The sequence below is a fragment of the Mesocricetus auratus genome, unplaced genomic scaffold (genome assembly GCF_017639785.1).
Source record: "Mesocricetus auratus isolate SY011 unplaced genomic scaffold, BCM_Maur_2.0 Super-Scaffold_100008, whole genome shotgun sequence".
Lineage (NCBI taxonomy): Eukaryota > Metazoa > Chordata > Mammalia > Rodentia > Cricetidae > Mesocricetus > Mesocricetus auratus.
In genome coordinates this window covers 76,871,644-76,886,836 of record NW_024429192.1, presented here as the reverse complement: position 1 = coordinate 76,886,836, position 15,193 = coordinate 76,871,644, and the positions used below count along the sequence as shown (strand labels likewise).

The 15,193-nt window shown below is 35.9% G+C and overlaps 1 protein-coding gene across 1 annotated transcript in view; it reads left to right on the top strand.

The window, feature by feature from the left end:
• The window catches only part of LOC101823668 (vomeronasal type-2 receptor 116-like), a 31,092-nt gene that overhangs the window by 9,245 nt on the left and 6,654 nt on the right, over positions 1–15,193 (top strand). The window contains exons 2-5 of the mRNA XM_040751450.1: positions 2,895–2,948; positions 11,703–11,994; positions 12,522–13,325; positions 14,088–14,315. Of these exons, the coding sequence (XP_040607384.1) occupies positions 2,895–2,948; positions 11,703–11,994; positions 12,522–13,325; positions 14,088–14,315 (1,378 nt within the window). The remainder of the gene's footprint in view (positions 1–2,894; positions 2,949–11,702; positions 11,995–12,521; positions 13,326–14,087; positions 14,316–15,193) is intronic.

Below are 15,193 nucleotides of genomic sequence, written 5' to 3'. Positions count from 1 at the left end.
TATTCTCGCAAAATTCTAGAACAGACAAATTCAAACTGAAGTTTTCTCTGTACTTGCTTATACTCTGTACCTCAGAATAAAAGTGACCAGCTTTTTTTTCTGAGAGTCAGATCATGAAAACTATAAGTGCTGGCTTCCATAATTTCGGTCATGGTGATAATTTTTTTCCAACTTTATAAGGTCTAAAAATGAAGACCTTATCCATGCTTACCAACTCATAAGTTAACCTATTTTCAATTAGAGTCGCAGGTATCAGAGCTTACTGGCTTAATAGAAACATCTAGAAGACATAAGCCCCTCCGACAGTAATAAGTGGAACTGTTGTATTCAGAGATTTCTCTTTTACACACATTGCATGTATATTGGACATGTGTGCCAGTGCTGAGGTAAGAAGCTGCTTGATATACTCAAATTTGCAACATAGGATAGGTTAACTAGAAGAATAGAATATATGTGAAACTATGGCTGAGATTTAGTTATTTGTTCAGACTTCACATTTACTATCATGGCACTTCCTATTCTTCATATGAACTTCATTTAAAGAATTCTGAATGAACATTTTTTGGAGGGAAAAAAAGTTTTATTTGGCTTAGAGTTTCCTGACACAATCCTTCACTAAGTGAAGTTAAGGTGGGAATTCAAGTGGGAACTAGAAGTAGAAGTGAGGTAGAGACCATGGAAGGACACTGATCTCTGGTGAGTTTGTTAGGCATCTCAAATACCTTTCTTCTATACCCCATACCCACCTGATTAGAGAAGGATCACCCACAGTGGAATAGACATTCCACATCAGTCACCAGTCAAGATAATTTTAAACAGATACACTCACAGGATGATCTAATGGAGGTAATGGATCTAGTGGAGGGAATTCTCTCCACTTATGTATGCCTAGATTTGTGTTAAGTTCAAAAAAGTAACCAATAACTAATTATTTGTTAATAATGTACATGGAAGGGGTCAAAATTATGTACATTGTTTATCTCTACCCTTTTCAAGCAGCATTGGCTCCCACACTATTTCTATGTCTCCTTTGAATTGAGTATTCTGAGTTTAGAACTATGGAACTAGTTCAGTGAGACCAAAGTTTTAAAAATCTAGTTGCTCAAATATTGTTTACAATTCCAAAAGCAGTGATTAACATATTTTCAACACACAGAGACAAATGCAGACTAAAACAATACCGTAAAATATATTAATACTACTTAGGCTTAAAATGGGCGAGAACGTGGTCAAAAGTCTGAAAGGAGTTGGGCATGCGTAACAAATATGATCAAAATATATTGTATATGATATTCAAAACCTGGATAAAAATCATTATTTTAAAGACACATTTTGGTTTTGTATTTGCCCTACTCTTTTTATAGATAACTCTTTGTAGTTTATAATGCGGGAAAAACTTCAAAGCATCTTTTAAAAGTGAATGAGGCAAATCAAAATATGGCAAGTGACTAAATCCAAATTCCAGACAATCGTCTCCTTTTACATCAGTGAGAGAACATTGGTGAGGCAAAATTATCCCTTGCTGTCTGTTTCTTAATTGTATGACAGCCCCCCTTATACTCCTTACATAAGTCCAGCTTAAATTCAGGGATCTCTGTGAGCTTGTGATATTCATCAATCCTCTTGGCACAGGTGTACAGTTACTACAACTTGTGAACACATTTTCCCCCTAAATTCAGGCTTTGATAAATGCATGCATATGATATATATATATGAAGAAATGGTTAATTTGTGTGATTAAAATGTCACTATAACTGTACCACGGGATAGTAAGAATAGTCACATAAAATCAAAATCCTATTTATATGTGAATGAACATTTTTATGTGGTGGGTGCAGTATATAAACTCTTATTTATTTTGACTGAGGAAAATGGAGAGGGAGTCTGTAATACATACATTAGAAGAAAACGATAAATACTTCCTACAATATCATTGTTTGGATATAGGTGGGATCTTGATTTTATATTTAATACATGAATTAAGATTGAAAAGTACATACAATAACCAAATAAGTCGAGTTCAAAAAGCAAACAGAATCCCTCATCATCTACTGAGCCATTGATTTGAAATTCAAGAATTATCCTGTCAGTCTCCAAGAAAAGAGAAGAAAAATATTTGGACTATAGAGAAACAGGTAAGAAGTATTGGTATGCACACATGCAAGATTTGTACACAAAGTGTTTTCAGAATCCTCCAGGCCATTGACAAGTTAGAATGGCATAGGCAATAATCACATTTAAAGAGCATGTTTTCCCACTGATTTTCACGGGGTCAGTCTGGTTGAACTATTTCAGGATGTTTTCGCTCTCATGTCCCTTGGCATCCTCTCTTGCAAGTTCGTTGCATCATGCTGATTCAAGGTTTCCAGTAACTGTTGTGGTAGATAGGTTTGGGCAGATCAATTCAAGAGAAGTTGTCCCTGGGGTCTTGTCTTCTGTCCTCTTAGATGAAATTATGGGTCTTGTGGTTCAAGAAGATCCCAATTGTCTTTTGAAGCTTGTTTTTTTATCTTTAATGCAGGGTCTCAGATGGTACTTCTCTGGGAGGAAAGTTTTCCAAAATTCTCCATGGAGTACAGATTAGGATTGCCAAAAGTGTGTGTGATCAATGTGATGATTTCAGTCACAAATATTACAACCCTTATGTTCACAAGCAAATGAGCTCTCTCTATATATATATCTGCTAAACACATGGAGATATATGTCCTCAATACTACAACAATACTGTGGTAGATAATTCTTTTTATGATGTTCTCTTGGATTTTTCTTATTTGGGTCCTGCAGAATCATGTTGCTTTTTACTCCTTTGATTCTTTGCAATGTAATTCAAATGAACCAAAACTTTTACATTTTGATGGCAATGTGATGATTGCTATATTTGTTCCACTTTTTAGGTATAGTCGTGTGCGGACAATTGATTTGGCAGGTGAAATAAGTACTTCCATCCAGTAAGTGCTTTTAAATTTTATTCCTTTTCACTAGTCACATTTCATTTTTCTCAAGTAAGTTTTGATTGACATGAATTTAATTAATTCCCATCATGGCATTCCTTCTCTTGTAATTACAAACCTCTTTTTCAGGTGTGTCTTCTCATTCCCTTTGTTTTTCACTCAAATAAAAAGATTTTGTTTAGCTCATGTTTACTTACACATTTGGTATTCTGAATTTCTCTGTGTTCCTCTGGATGAAGTGATAAGTCCTCAGGACAGGTAATGTAGAGTAGGAGAAATGATCAGTGAGGAAAACTTGACACATGCAACTATCTTTTGGAAACTCAGTCTGAAACAGGCTCAGCTGATATGGTAACAGATCCATTTACAGGAATGTGCCTATGTGACTACATTTGGAAAATGGGTTTTATATTATGGGGTGAGCTCTTACTTGATTTTCCTCACATTTTGATGGATTAAAATATGCATGGTCTTTCTGATAATCATTTCAAAAAGGACATGGACTATTTGGGCAGCAATATATTCCATTCTAATATTTTATCTTAATCTCTAAACTTGACATTCTTGAGATCATAATTTAAAACATGGTAAGTAAGTATAATTTATTTAAACCTACACATTGTTATATATATAATTTATGTATGTATATTGTTAGATACATGTATAATTGTTATAAACATATTAATATGTATTACAATGTATACATATGTCTATGAAAAAGGTAACACGTCAGATTAAATTTGGTTTGCACATATTATTAGAATGTCTCATTTCCAGGTCTGGTTTATTTTCAAGTCATTTTGTGAGTGGATGTTAATATCTCCTGCAAGAGATTATAAACACAAGCACACAATCTGGCTATACATATCTGGGCACCAGTTTTTCACATTTACTTGAAGGTACAATTGATATGACAAACCCAAGTGCCATTTTATCCATACAATTACAAGAATACCTCTTGTGTTCAGGACTTGATAACAAGGATGATTCCTTCTACCTCCTTGGTTCCTCTTTGTTACTTAGTCAATGTCTGTGGATTACAGTATGGTTAGACTTAATGGCTAATATCCACCTAAAAGTTAGTTCACAGTGTGTATTATTTCTGGTTCCAGGTGCCCTCACACAGCATGAACTTTACTAGTTCTATCCACTTGCCAGTACAGATGCTTCTGTTTTTTACAGCCAAGTAACAATACGTTGTGTGAAAGTACATTATTTTCTCTTTCCATTCTTCAGTTGAAGGCCATCTATGTTGCTACTATGAATAAAGCTTATATTAATTTAGATTTATACTTGTCCTTGTATGGTGGAGTGTCCTTTGGTATATTTCAAGGTATAGTTGGATCTTGAGGTAGATCTATTCCTAAGTTTCTGAGAAAGAATCATAATGATTTCCAAAACTGTTGTGCAAGATTAAATTCTCACAGCAGTGAAGGAGTGTTCCCCTGCTCCATATCCTCACCTGCCTGAGCTTTGACTCAAGTTTCTGGTCTTAGCCATTCTGACAGTTTAGAATGGAATACCAATATTGTTTGATTTGTGTTTCCCTGATGGTTAAGAATGCTGATAATTTCTACAAGAGATATCCAGCCTTTTAGATACTTCTGTTGAGAGTTTCTGTTAAGGTCTCTACCCCATTTTTATGTGGATTGCTTGGGGCTGTTTGATATACAGTTTCCTAGGACTTTATGCAATTTGGATATAAGTCCTCTGTAGGAACTGGAGGTAGTGAAGAGTCTTTCTCACTCTGTAGACTACTGTTTTTTTCATGGTGTCGTTTGCCTTACAGCAGTGTTTCAGTTTCATGGATAATTTACTTCTTAAGAATTTTGACTTCAGCATATATTCAATTATATTCTATCTTAAAAATAAGCCCAATTATGTTAAAGGACATAGCATATACTATGTGGTTATTCTAAAAATTCTTACAATGTTATGTTCATTTAAAAATATTTCTTTTTGTGAAAATAAAAATTTGAAGATTCATCAAAAATTTTCAATCTTTTCTTGATTATTCATTTTTCTCATGTATACCAATGGTCTAATTATAGACATAAGCACATCAGTTCTTCTACATATTTATCTTCATTAATTAAAGGTATTCCATGTGATTTGAATGTCCCTGAAATAGCAGTGATTTAGCAACTTTAATTTTTCCAGTATTTCATATTCCCCTGGTAACTGCATTTCTGCCATATTATATTTCATTTGGTTTTTAAAAGAAATGATGTGAAACAGTAAACAATCACAAACACATCCAGAGTGGATATTTCTGTTCTTCATCTCTTTTAACTGATGTACCTATGCATCCTGAAATATTGCCACTCCACTCAAAAACCTGGAAACAGTCCATATCTAATTTTTGATTTACATTTGCATTTGACTGCTGATCAGTGTTCAGGCTTTTTGTGTTTTCCTTTGTACAGGATTTGTGTATGTCATTGACACAGTTGTTTAAAGGCTTTATTTATTTCATTTACAATTTCTTCAGTTAATTAAATACTTTTGACATTATTCCAGCATCTAAAGAACAAATGGAAATTGTTTTCTCCCCTTTATGATGCTTTGATGATAGTTTCCTTTTCTTTATAGACTATTTCTCATTTTTGTAGTTGAATCTTCATTTTTTTTGTAGTTCCATCTTTTGATATCTGATGCTAATTCGTTTGACATTGGTGTTCTCTTCAATAAATTCTTGCTTACACCCATATCTTAACAAATACTAGATATATGTTCTTCTATCACTCTCAATGGACTGTGACCCATTTTGAATTGATTCATGGATAAGGTGGAGAACAATGGTCTAATTTCACTTACTGCATGTGGGTACCCTGATTATCATTGCATTCGTTGAATAAGCCATCTCTCCTCAACTTCTTTTTTGCCTCTTTGGTAAAAAACAAAAAATCATGCCAACTTGTGAGCTGCCGTGTGGGTGCTGGGAATGGAAACCAGGTCCTCTGGAAGAGCAGCCAGACAGAGAGTCTGGGAAACAGGAAAGAACCTTCATGGTACCCCAGGGAAGAGGAATGAGGCAAGATCTTCTGAACAGATGGGGAACACGAGGAGGGGTCAGGAGGAGTGGGAGCTGGGAAGAAGAGAGGGGGAGAAGAGGATAGAGAGTAGGTCATGGGGGACAGGAAGTTTGAATGGGGGGTCGAATAGGGGGAGGAGTGAATCATAGGTTAGAAGACAGATCAGGCACCAGTGTGACTTCTAGTGATCTAAAGGGATGACACCAACTGGCAAGCTAAGCAATAATGGAGAGACCACCTCGAATGCCCATTTCTGATAATGAACTTGATGTCTATCACCATCCTGGAACCTTCATCCAGTGACAAATGTAAGCAGAGGCAAACACCCACAGTTAAACACTGAACTGAACCCAAGGAACCTAGTGACACAGAGAGAGGAGCGATGAGCAAATCGGCAAAGAATGGGCTGGCAAAACCAGCAGAGAAGCTGATCTGAACAGGAGAGAGCTCTTGGACCCCAGACCGACAGCTGGGAGGCCAGCATGGGACTGATCCAGACCCCCTGACTGTGAGAGTCAGTGAGGAGGTCTGGGCAACCTATGGGACCCTGGGCAGTGGATCAGTGTTTATCCCTGGCATACAAGCAGACATCCTGTGTCCATAACACAAAGAGGGATGCTCTCTCAGCCTGGACTCTTAGGGGAGTGCCTCGACCCTGCCCTGAGTGAAATGACAGACTCTAGATATCCCCTATGTGGAAGGAAATGGATATAGGGTAGAAGGTTTGGGGAGGGGATCATAGAGGGGTGCAGGAGGAGAGGAGGGAGAGGGAACTGGGATTGACATGTAAAACAAGCTATTTAAAATTAAAATAAAAAACAGTAGGCTGTTCCTTTTCTGTTTTTTAAAGAAAACAACAATGTATATTTAGCAGCATACCTCATTATAATGGTTATCATCACGATACTAACCATAAGTATTTGAATGCCTATTGTTGGCAAGGTGAAATACTTATTTTCTGCATGGTGGGCAGGAAAAAGTATAGAAATGTTGTGGACAACATTTTTCAGGCTTAAAAACCTTTTAAAACAGAAATAAAATGCCTTATAAACCATTTATCGCATTTCTAGCCTAATTTCCAGAAAACTCTACATCCTGTTTTGGACATATTTCTACCACTGTAAGGTTCATATCATATTTTTGTTCCTTGTTGTAGCTGTATTGTCTTTTAAAACTTTTTTTTCAGATTTACTTTTCTCAGTATTATTTATATTTATTTAAATGTATTTACATAACTAGGCACATAAATCTCCCCAAATTAGCCATTTCTTCATGATGAGAAAATTCTATTTAATTTTCTAGCTCTTCAAATGTGTGTGTGAGTGAGTCATGCTTTTCTTTTCTTTTTTCTACTAGAGTTCTTCCCTCTCAGGGAAGGGCTTTTATTTATAGTTATGCTAATTATTTTGTACAGTCCAGTATTGAAAAGCCTTTGCATGTTACAGTAATATTCTTTTTTCTTTATAAAAAATCGGGTTTTTTCAAGAAACTATCAGGCCAAGTATGTCTGCCACACAAACCTACAGCCTCAACAATGAGGAAACTGATAGACCAACAGTTTTTCAGTCCACAAGGTTGGGTACCTCAACTGTCCTAGCCTGAAATAAATCCTGGAGAACCGCTGCTCCTCTTGGGAGTCCAGAAAATCTGGTTTTAGTATCAGCAAAGGAATTAGTAGCTGCAACAGGAATGGTTGAGTGAGGAGATACCAAATATCTTCCTTCTCCTGTGTTCTTTTTAAATCTGGGCTGCTACTAGGGAGATTCCAACCACAAGGTGGCTTGGTCTTCCCAGATCAATTAAGATAATCAAAGTCCTCCATGAACACTCCCATAGGCCAACCTGATGGAGGCAATTCCTCAACTGAGACTCCTCACTCGGGTGATTCTGTTTTGTGGCATGTTGACATTTAAAACCAACCATCATGATAGCTCATTTCTTCCCACTATGTAATATTACATTGTATGGATGTAGCACATTTGTTTACTCTATTGAAGGACAGTGGGTAGTAAAAACTTGGAGTGTCCCCAGTTTTTTTGGTTATTCATAAAGCTTATGTAAACTTCATGTACAAGATTTTGTATAGAGGCATATCCATTCATTGTTGAAAAATTAAAAAATGCAATTGCTTAAAAAAATCGGGTTTTTTCACTCTTTTTTATTTTAATTTTAAATAGCTTGTTTTACATGTCAATCCCAGTTCCCTCTCCCTCCCCTCCTCCCGCAGCCCCCACTCCCTCCATTCTCCCACCCTATTGCCAATTCCTTCCACATAGGGGATATCTAGAGTGTATCATTTCACTCTGGATAGGGGCCAGGCACTCCCCTAAGAGTCCAGGCAGAGAGAGCAACCCTCTTTGTGTTATGGACACACGATGTCTGTTAGTATTCGAGGGATAAACACTGATCCACTGCTCAGGACCCCATAGGTAGCCCAGGCCTCTGCACTGACTCTCACATTCAGGGGGTCTGGATCGGTCCCATGCTGGCCTCCCAGCTGTCGTTCTGGGGTCCAAGAGCTCTCCCCTGTTCAGATCAGCTGTCTCTGCTGGTTTTGCCAGCCCATTATTTGCCAATTTGCTCATCACTCCTCTCTCTCTGTCGCTGGGTTCCTTGGGTTCTGTTCAGTATTTAACTGTGGGTGTTTGCCTCTGCTTCCATCAGTCACGGATGAAGGCTCCTGATAGTGAACTTGATGTCTATGCTTTGCTTTTAAATTTTGTGAAAATAGTCTTTTAATCATTAAAATATTTATTTCTGTATATGCATTTATTCACATGAATATATATCACATTTAAAATCACAACTATATCTTTAGTGTATATAAAGTGATGTCAATTTTCCAATATGAGCAACATATCCTGCTTTAGAAGCAAAAGTATCTCAAAGATAATTGATAACTTTAAGAGAGAGGAAATACATTGCAGAACCACAGCTGGGATAAGCAGCAAGGTAATATTATGAACAAAATTTTATATGTAAATCCTCATGTTAATTGTTACAAGAACTACTCAGGAACATAGTCATTTTATTTATTTTAGCTATGTGACCATGTTGATTAATATTAGTTTTTAATTTTAGTATTACTATGAATAAAATTAACTAGGCCCAACTAAACTTTTTATGTTATATGAACTTCTACTTATAATCAATTTAGTTTTAAGTACATGATGTGAACATCACAACATAATAAATATGGACAGTCTATACAGAATTAGTGCAAAAGGAAATTCTAACAGTTCAAGTTTTTATGATTTTGTGATTTATGAATTTATGATTCATGATTTTGCGATTAGATTATATTGAGTGAAAATAACTCAATATTAAAGTTCACTCATGCAAAATAGTTTTCATTTTTCCTAGTAGTACGAGGAACTCTTCAATGGTACCTTGATAGGAAAAAGAAAATTATGAAATCCAACTTGTAGTAAAAAACATTTGGGGTAAGGACATAAAGTACTAAGACAATTGCTGTTTCAATTATCAGCAATAATAACCCACTTAATGAATAGAGATGCTCTCTTCTCTTCATTGTGTAATTAGTTTTCATAGAAAGTGAACCAGAGGACAAAATACATGATTTTTAAACTGTATTATTCTCTATGGTCCAGTCTGTTTATCATTACTGAGAATTTGACTCTGCTCTTTAAGTGCTTTCAGAAACTCTTTGGTTAAATTCTACAAAAAATGTTACATCTGACATAAAGCAGGTTGTAAGGTTATTAGTATGTTTACAAAGGTAAAATCACATAAAAATAATCTCTTATTGACAAAGTGTAAAAAATTATTTTTTCACTATGTAAAGTATAGATAAATTGTTCCACACTGTTAATAGTATGTTCCAATAACACATTACTTGTGATCTATAAAATGATGCTCCTTGAGCAGGGCATTGGTGGCACATGTCTTTGATCCCAGCACTCAGAAGGCAGATGCAGGCAGATCTCTGTGAGCTCGAGGCCAACCTGATTTACAAAGCGAGTTCCAGAACAGCCTCCAAAACAATACAGAGAAACCCTGTCTCAAAAAACCAAAAAAATAGATGCTCTTTTCAAAATTTTGTAAAACTACTCCATAAAATTGCCTAAATTTACTTCTTAAAAGCCTATAAAGATTATCTTTAAGGATTTTATATGGCTTGTATGAAAAGGACTATAAAATAGGAGTTGGATATAATTTCTTAATTATTATTACTCAATATTTAAAAGGTAAAGAAGTGCCAATATGTAGGATAGGAGGTTTATAAAATACTAGAAGAAAATATTGAGAGAAACTGTTATTAACAAAGAAATGCCAAAGCTAAAATTCCTAATTAATGACACTGAGATTTCAGGCCTGTTAGATACTAAAGTTGATGTACCTATCTATATTGTCTCAGAAATCTTACAATCCCAAATTACTTCTAAATGTAGTCTTCATTTGTATAATAGGCATTGGCTTTCAACCCTTGCACTGTTTGTATTGTTTCTTGCAATTTTTGCAAACCTTGGGGTAATGCTAACCAAACAAGTGAAAGACCTATATCTCAAGAACTTTGAGTCTTGGTACATTGATGGGGCATGGGACTTTGATGAGGCTACGATTATGACTCAGCACCTATGCTGGAGTGGAATATCTTTCTGATATCACTACTTCTGAGCCTCTCACACTCCTCTAAGAATCCTCTCATTCCTGCTCCGTAAGTGACCTTAATAAAATCATTGGCTCATGAAGCTGAACTTATATGAAACTGTTTCTTTGGTCAGTTGGTGCCAGTCTGAAGAGAATTGATATTACTTTAAGTCTCTCCAAGGAAAGTCTTGTAACAAATATTAACTGCACAAAGACATACACAATAAAGCCAAAGGAGAGTCTAAATGATCATACATATAGCCCTTTACATGCATAAAGAGACATGCAACTGAAGTTGAGGTGTCTGTCCAGTGTTTAGTCTGGGAGTGCGATCTGCATCTCCAGGGGAATCACTGAAGTATTGTGAAATACATTGCCATCCCCAAAGGCAGCCTGTATGGGGCATTGTTTTAAGATGGCTATGGTTGTTTGTACTGGTAGAGTATTTAATAAAGCAACAGATTGTAGCTAGATGATAGGGAAATTGGGATAACAGAGGCATTAGTTAGAATCTAGATCACTGTGCTGGATAAGACTACATTCACAATAGAATTAAGAAAGAAGTTAATCAGTGACCTCATGACTTACACAGTTCTAGTCAAATTTACAAAGTCACATGATTCTACAAGATTTTTACCAGGCAAGAGAGCTCTGTACAATCGGAGTGATTTATTTATAGCATTATGTAAATAATATATGTAATAACCTAAGGCAATTCAGAGGGGATGAGAAAAATGAAGGCCATGAAAGTTTGAATGACATGTTCCCTAAAAGTCTCGGGCATTTGCAACTCCATAATTGTCAGCTATGTTTGGGTAATCTTACAAGGTGTGGCCTTGATGGAAGACATGTTGTTAAGAGTAGGATTTGAGGGTCAAAAGTCTTGTGCCATTTCCAGTGGCTCTGGCTCTCTCTGCCTCCTGTTTGTGGTTCAGAATGTAAATTGTCACTTGCTATTCTAGCTGTCTGCTACCTGCTATCTATGTCCCACATCATTGATTTTATCCTTCAGGAACCACAAGCTAGATAAAACATTTTATTCTATAAATAAGAGCCGCTATACCATATGAGTCCCTTTCGCAATATTGATAATACTTCTCTGCAGTTACAGGCTGGGGAGTTACCAGTATTTTTTGGCCTTCATATTTGCCATGGAGGAAATCAACAGAAACACTCATATATTACCGAACACATCTCTAGGATTTGAACTCTACAATGTCAACAGTAATCAATGGGATACTCTGGAGGCACCTATTATGTGTCTCACAGGAATGGGAATAATGGTTCCCAATTACACATGTAGAAGGCAGAAGAAGGCTGCTGCTTTGCTTACAGGAGCATCATGGGCAACATCTGCATATATTGCGAGACTGCTGAATCTCTACAAATATCCACAGGTGAGGAATAAGCCTGTGAGGGAACAAGAAACCTATATAAAACTGCAGATATTTCAGGTATATTAAAATGTACACATGTGAGAGTATGTCATTATCAATAACAGAGAATAAATAAGACATTTGTTTATAAAGCCTCAGCTACTTTGCTGGAGACAGATAATATGAAGAGTTTGTGCCTATATTGGGTCTTTAAAAGTGTTGTGTTGCCAGGCATTGGTGGCACATGCCTTTAATCCCAGTACTCGGGAGGCAGAGGCAGGCAGATCTCTGTGAGTTCAAGGCCAGCCTGGTCTACAGAGCGAGTTCCAGGACAGCCTCCAAAACAGTACAGAGAAGCCCTGTCTTGAAAAACCAAAAAAAGAGAATGTCTTGTGAGGTATTATCTATAAATATCTTTGAACCAAGATAGGAGTATAAACATGATGAGCAGAAGTTAGTCTCTACAAATTGAATGTGCTGCCTTAAGTTTAGGATTGTATTGTATTTAAATGTCTTTCCTCCTGTTTTCTATTTGAAATTTACTTCAGGTTTCTTTTGGGCCATTTGACACTATCCTGAGTGACAGAGGCCAGTACATTTCTCTCTACCAGACAGCACCCAAAGACACATCTCTGTCACGTGGCATTGTGCTTTTGCTGCTCCATTTCAGCTGGACATGGGTGGGACTGGTTCTCCTAGATGACCACAACGGGGTTGAGATTCTCTCAGACTTGGGAGGAGAGATGAACAGAAACCAAGTATGTATAGCTTTTGTAGAAATGATTCCAGACAGCATACATTCCTTTTACTTAAGTTCTATTATGACCATGCAGAAGATCATGAAATCAACTGCAAATGTGGTTATCATTTATGGTGACACAGAATCTTTAAGTGGTATTTTCAGACATATGGTGGACTTTTTGATGATTTGGAAAGTGTGGGTCATGAAGTCACAACGGGATCCAAGTATTTCTGGTTCTTATTTTTTGATTGATTCACTACATGGGTGTCTTTGTTTTGCACATCACCATGCTGAGATTCCTGAAATTAGGAAGTTTATCCAGAAAAACAACCCTGCTAAATACCCTGCAGACCATTATTTTGATTATTTTTGGGATAGACACTTCAATTGTTATTTTTCTGGAACTGATTGCAAAATATTGGGTAACTGCAAACCCAATATTTCATTGGAAATATTGTCTAGAGATATTTTGGACATGGACATGACTGAAGAGAGTTACAATGTATATAATTCTGTATATGCTGTGGCTCACAGTCTCCATGAGATGACTATCAACCAAATACAAAATTATCCCTATGGAAAGGGAGAGGCAAATACTTACCCTTGGGAGGTAATATTTTATTTTATATATTTTATAAATTGTACAGTGATATTATAGAATTTTATGACAGAACTCAGTACATGAATGTACACTACAATAATTTTGCCAAAATGAACATGGGAGAGTATATAATTTGTCATATAGAATATGCTGCAGACATATATGTCATTGATCCTAATGAATGGATGGCAATAAAAGGTTAAATGTGTACATGTGATTTTATACTTTGTGCTAACCACACAATCTTCTCATTATAAAATTAATTTGGAAACCCATTATCTTTAAGTATATTTCATAGCAGAAAAAGGGGTTGTAGATATTAAGTGCTCAAATTTATTAAATCTTTAATGTTTAAATTCTGAAATTATACCTGTTACCTAAGTGAGTATCAGACCATTTACATACAGTTTACACCTTAAATACTCCTATACACAAGTTAAAATATGGAGAAGTGGCTAGCATTTCAAGAAGTTTGACATTTGACTGAATCAACAATCATTAATTAGGACTTTTTCGACATATGGTGTGTGTGTGTGTGTGTGTGTGTGTGTGTGTGTGTGTATGTGTGTGTGTATAATTTCTTCTGAAACTGATTGTCAGTCTAGAAATATTATGGTATGTTTTTTTTTGGTCCTCTTACATTAAAATATTCATGTGTTGATACAGTTTGCAATTAGTGTCAAGGGTTTGGTACAATGAGACCCATTCCTTTATTACTTGTGTTTAAATATTCTGAGAATGAATTCATCATCAGATTCTGCATCTCTTTAGCTTCACCATTTTCTCAAGAATATACATTTCAAAAATAGTGCTGGAAACATTGTAGATTTGGATTCACAAAGGAAATTAGATGCAGAATATGATATTCTCAACTTCTGGAATTTTCCACAAGATCTCAAACAAAAGATGAAAGTTGGCACATTTTCTCCAAAAGCCCCACATGACCAACAACTGTTCTTGTCTGACCATATGATACAGTGGGCCACAGGATTTAGAGAGGTGTGTTGTCTCTTATCTCATTGCTTTCATCTCTATCAATAAGCACTCATTTTGGTGTGTAATAGTTGTAATGGTTATTTGCTGCCTACTCAGTGCCAATCTGTAATATATAAAACTACTGCCACTTGAGGAATTTTTTCTTCCCTATTCTGAGTAATAGAATTTTTCCATCCTTTTCTTATGGGAACATTTTCCAGGTATAAAAGCAGTGGCTATTAATATATTAAGATTATTAAGATATCACCCATATATATTCAAACCAACTGAGAAGCTAATAATTTGACTCCCAGATTAGGAAATATTAGTGTATGGTCAATTGGATTTTGGGTACCTGGCAGTAGTATTGAGGGCACATGAATGTATGTATATTACACCCCTCCCTGCTGAAAAGAGACAAATTTGTAAAAAAAATAAAAACACAGGCAGAAATAACTCTCTTACATAGAATTTTATGGCCACATAATTATTCTAGCAACCAGGTAGGCAACATGATGTATGAGTCATGATGTATTTTTCAGTCAGGTAGTAGGTACTGATGAACTCTGCTCTACATAACCCCTTTGATTTTTTTCACCCCATAACAAATGAAAAGAAGAGGTTCTTTCTTATAGAATATGTCTTCTCACTTCATATACCATATTGTACAACATTTTTAACAGACAGTCACAAAGTACAGTTTATTTGTCAATACAGGATCTTTCAAACTGAAAAATGTACACTAAACATCACCACTGGGAAGCAAAGTGGTTCACTGTAAAGAAGTACACAGTAGGATTAGTATGGCATTACGCTGCTCTTTTAGACATGTACTCAGTGACCTAACTGTTTCTTATTTTGCCCTACCCGTAACATTTCCACAATTATTAATATTTCTATTG